The sequence below is a fragment of the Merops nubicus genome, unplaced genomic scaffold (assembly GCF_000691845.1).
Source record: "Merops nubicus isolate BGI_N331 unplaced genomic scaffold, ASM69184v1 scaffold29484, whole genome shotgun sequence".
Taxonomy (NCBI): Eukaryota; Metazoa; Chordata; class Aves; order Coraciiformes; family Meropidae; genus Merops; species Merops nubicus.
In genome coordinates, this window is record NW_008606705.1 from 346 (window position 1) to 3,928 (window position 3,583).

Here is a 3,583-nt window from a genome sequence, read left to right on the forward strand (position 1 = left end):
ACTGGAGAAAGGGGGGGTCTGTTCACAGGGTTATCACCAGACATTCAAGCTGGCTGTGGCCATGTGAGCTCATGCCAGTGGTCTGAAACCCAGCTAGGGGGCAGAGGGGCACTGAGCTGTTTGCCCACAGAATAAAACCTCTGCTTCCAGTGTCACAGAGCCATCGTGGTTGCTGGCACAGGTTGCAAAGCTCCCCTGAGGCTCTTCCTGCCAGAAAGGACCATAAATCAGGAGTGAGGGACTTTCTGCTGGCTGAGATGCCAAGGAGGCCCCTTAAACACCTTCCAGGGTCTCACACACCTGGGTGGCAGGCAGTGCTATGACAGGAGGTCCCCTCACAGCCACAGACTGTAGGAAATCAAGCTGTTAGCTAGAGAGATGGGTCCTGTGCCTGTTAAATCAACCTGGCCAGCTTTATCTGTAGCTCCTGGGGCTTTTGTTGTTGAGTTTTTTTTTGCCTCAGGGCTTCTAAGATGGGGAGGTAGGTCATGGACAACCTGGAGATTGGTCTGTCCATGGCACATCCATCCAGCTGAGGTGCCCTGGAGTGTGCAGGTGCAATGGGTACGTTGGGGTGATGGAAGTGGAAGTGGTTTGAAGGTGTCCATGAACACCAGTGCTGGCACTAAATCTGGTGCTTGTGCAAATCTAGACATCACCTGCCTCCAAGATGTATTTTTGGGGTTAATACCCAAGCACCTAAATGCTTTGTCCTCCTCCAGGTTTGGCCATCATGATGCAGCTAGCCAGGGAGCTGAAGACACTGGCCAGGGAGTTCAGCCTGGCTGTTGTGGTGAGTGAGACCTTGTCCTTCTCGTGCTGGTGTGTGCCATGGTGAGGAGCCCTGGAGGGCCCCTCTGGGAGGGGGACCCTGCTCCCAGCTAAGCAGGAGCAAGAGGCCTGGATCCCACAGTGCTCTGCTCCCCTGCAGCCTGCAGATGTCCTGTTCCAGCAAGGGTGGAGCAAAAGCAGGGCTGATTTGCTGCCTGCTTTTATGGCTGTCCTCGACCAACAGGGCAACTGATGAGCAATGAAGTGACAAGGATGGGGTCCCTGCAGGGACCCTTGGAGCCTCCAAGTTGAACTTTGCAGGTGACTTCAGCACCAGGAGTGGCTGCAGTTGCAGATAGGAGCGAGCTCCTACCTGAGTATGTGTCTGGGACAGTTGTGGGGGCTCTGTTTAGAGGGGATGGAATGGGTGTGCCCAGCAGGAGGGCTCAGCATGGAGAAAAAACCTTCACAGGAGTAGCAGACTGGCTGTTCTCTCCTGGTGATCTGCAGTGCTCCCTTGCCTTGGGTGGCACTGCTTTTCCCAGCCACTGATAAGCCTGTTTGTGCTGCAGGGGACTAACCAGGTGACAAGGGACAGCAGCACTGGTCTGCTGAAGCCAGCCCTCGGCCGCTCCTGGAGTTTCGTGCCCAGCACCCGGGTGCTGCTGGAGAGCAAAGAAACCACCTGGGGGAAACCCAGCACACGGCGTGTTGCGGCCCTGGCCAAGTCCCCGCGGCAGGTGAGGCTCCCTGGAGCAGCCCTGGTGGTGCAGGAGCAGCTGGGTGTGCCAGAGGCCTGGCTGTGGACCAGAGGGAGGCTCCTCAGGGGCACAGGGCAGGATCAGGCCTCGCTGGGTGACCCATGGTGGTCAGAGGGGAGGAAATGCCACCTGGCTGGGAGCTGTGGAAGAGAAGAGTGTCTGTTCCCAGCAGCCTGAGCTTGTGTTTACAGGCAGGATGAACGGGGGGCACCACTCCCAGTCCAGGTCACCACGTTCCCTGTGCTTGGCTCGCTCTCCTGATGAGGCTCCTGCAGAGCTGGCCTCAAAACCTGCAGAGGTGACTTGGGCTTGAACCCCTGCTGACATACAGGACAGGGCTGCCTGAGCCCCTGGCTCCCAGCCCACCCTGCAGCCTGATCCCAGTGGTTTGGGTGTGGTGGGATTCTGGGCAGCAAAACACACCCTGGGTGTGCTGAGTAACAGTGTGTCCCAGGGACCTCAGAGCAAGGTGTTCTCACTGAACTGCAGTCTCCATTTGGATCTCTGTTCAGCAGACCCAGTTAAAATGAGGACACTGGCAGAAGGAAACCCTCAAGGGGATGTAATTTGGGATTTTGGGCTCTGGGGCAGGTGTTGGAGCACTGTACAGAGTGCCAGCAGTGTGAAGTTAAGCTCCTCTCTGCTTCTCCTTGCAGCCAACAGGGGTACAGGTGGAGCTGGATATTGGACATGGTGACGTGCAGGAGCTGAGCCCAGCAACACCCACACAGGGGCTCTGATGCAGGTGGGAAAGCAAATGCCAAGGTCCAGAAGAGCTGCATAAAAAGCAGACAAGCACTCTGAAGGTTTTACAGACTGCCTCTGAGAGTCCTGCAGCTCTGGAAAAGAGCAGTGTGAAGAAGGTCTCGTTCTTGTGTGCTGGGAAGAAAAGGAGCATGGAGTTCCCCAGGGATCTCCTTGCCTCAGCAGATGCAGCCCACGATGGCTGGGCTGTGTGTGCAGCACGACAGGCAGGTCCTCTCCTCTGCTGCAGGCTTGTCTTCAACCAGCAGAGCCAGCCCTGTCCTGAGGTGTTGGCTGGGGACCAACTGGCACATCCCTGCACAAACCCATGACTTCTCCTGGTGGGTTTGTCCCCTCATAACTCACTGCTCTGTGGCCCTGGAGCTCTGATGTCCTTCAGCAGCCCACAGTGGTCTTGGTTCAGAAATAAAAAAGAAGTTCTTGCACACTGCTGTGGTTGTGGAGAGCTGGAATCCAGTTGAGGGTGGCTGCTGTTGACTGAATTAAAATGCTGAGCTGTAGTCCCTGGCAGGTCTGAGGTGGGACAGGCTGCTGATGAGCAGGGACAGCATTGGATGCTTGCTCTGACCTTCTCCCCAGAGTAACACCAGGGCTGCTGGGGTGTTTGTGGCACTGCTGTGCTGCATGAGGGATTTCTGTTCACCACTGGAGGTTATGGTCTGGCTCAGCTGAGTCCTGGCAGACACCAGCTGGCCCTGCCTGATGCATATGGTGAAGTTTAAAATAATCTCTCCTTGCTCCAGTGCTTTCCAGCTGCTCTTGCCTGCCCTGGGCCACCTTGCAGGGGCTTGTGGAGTGCCAGGGAGGGGATGGGAGCCTGGGGTGGAGCTCGGCCTCTCCATCCCAGGAGTCTTACACCTTCATCCCCTGCTTCATCACAGACCTTGGCAGGTGAGCTGAGCCATGACTTGCACTTCTGAGGCTGCTGATGCAGGTTGTGGGGGCTGGGACTCATCAGGGCCTGCTGGTGAGACTAATAACACAGTGCTGCAGCTCCAGGAGCCTTCTGAGGCTGGGCTGGGCAAAGAGGAGCCTGATCCAGCCAGAATTTGGGTGCTAATTCCTCCAGAGCAGACAGAACACCATAAAGCCCTGTACTCCTGAGGAAACCCCTGCAGGGAAGGGGCAGCTCGCAGGGGGGTGTGAACACCTTTTGGTTTCCCAAGAGGCAGTGCCTCTCGGCACAGGGTTTTGGTTTGCAGGTCCATCAGGGTTGTGCTTCTTGTGGAACCAAGCTCCTGGTGCTCACGGGGCAGATCCCACCTCCCCCATGGTGGCCACCCAGC

The 3,583-nt window shown here is 56.9% G+C and overlaps 1 protein-coding gene across 1 annotated transcript in view; it reads left to right on the forward strand.

Moving 5' to 3' along the window:
• LOC103772416 (DNA repair protein RAD51 homolog 4-like) overlaps nucleotides 1-2,272 on the forward strand; it is a gene marked incomplete at its 5' end in the record, with an annotated part of 2,463 nt that extends 191 nt beyond the window's left edge. Inside the window, 3 exons of the mRNA XM_008939747.1 lie at nucleotides 723-793; nucleotides 1,344-1,511; nucleotides 2,189-2,272. Of these exons, the coding sequence (XP_008937995.1) occupies nucleotides 723-793; nucleotides 1,344-1,511; nucleotides 2,189-2,272 (323 nt within the window). The remainder of the gene's footprint in view (nucleotides 1-722; nucleotides 794-1,343; nucleotides 1,512-2,188) is intronic.
• Between the last annotated feature and the right edge of the window lie 1,311 nt (nucleotides 2,273-3,583).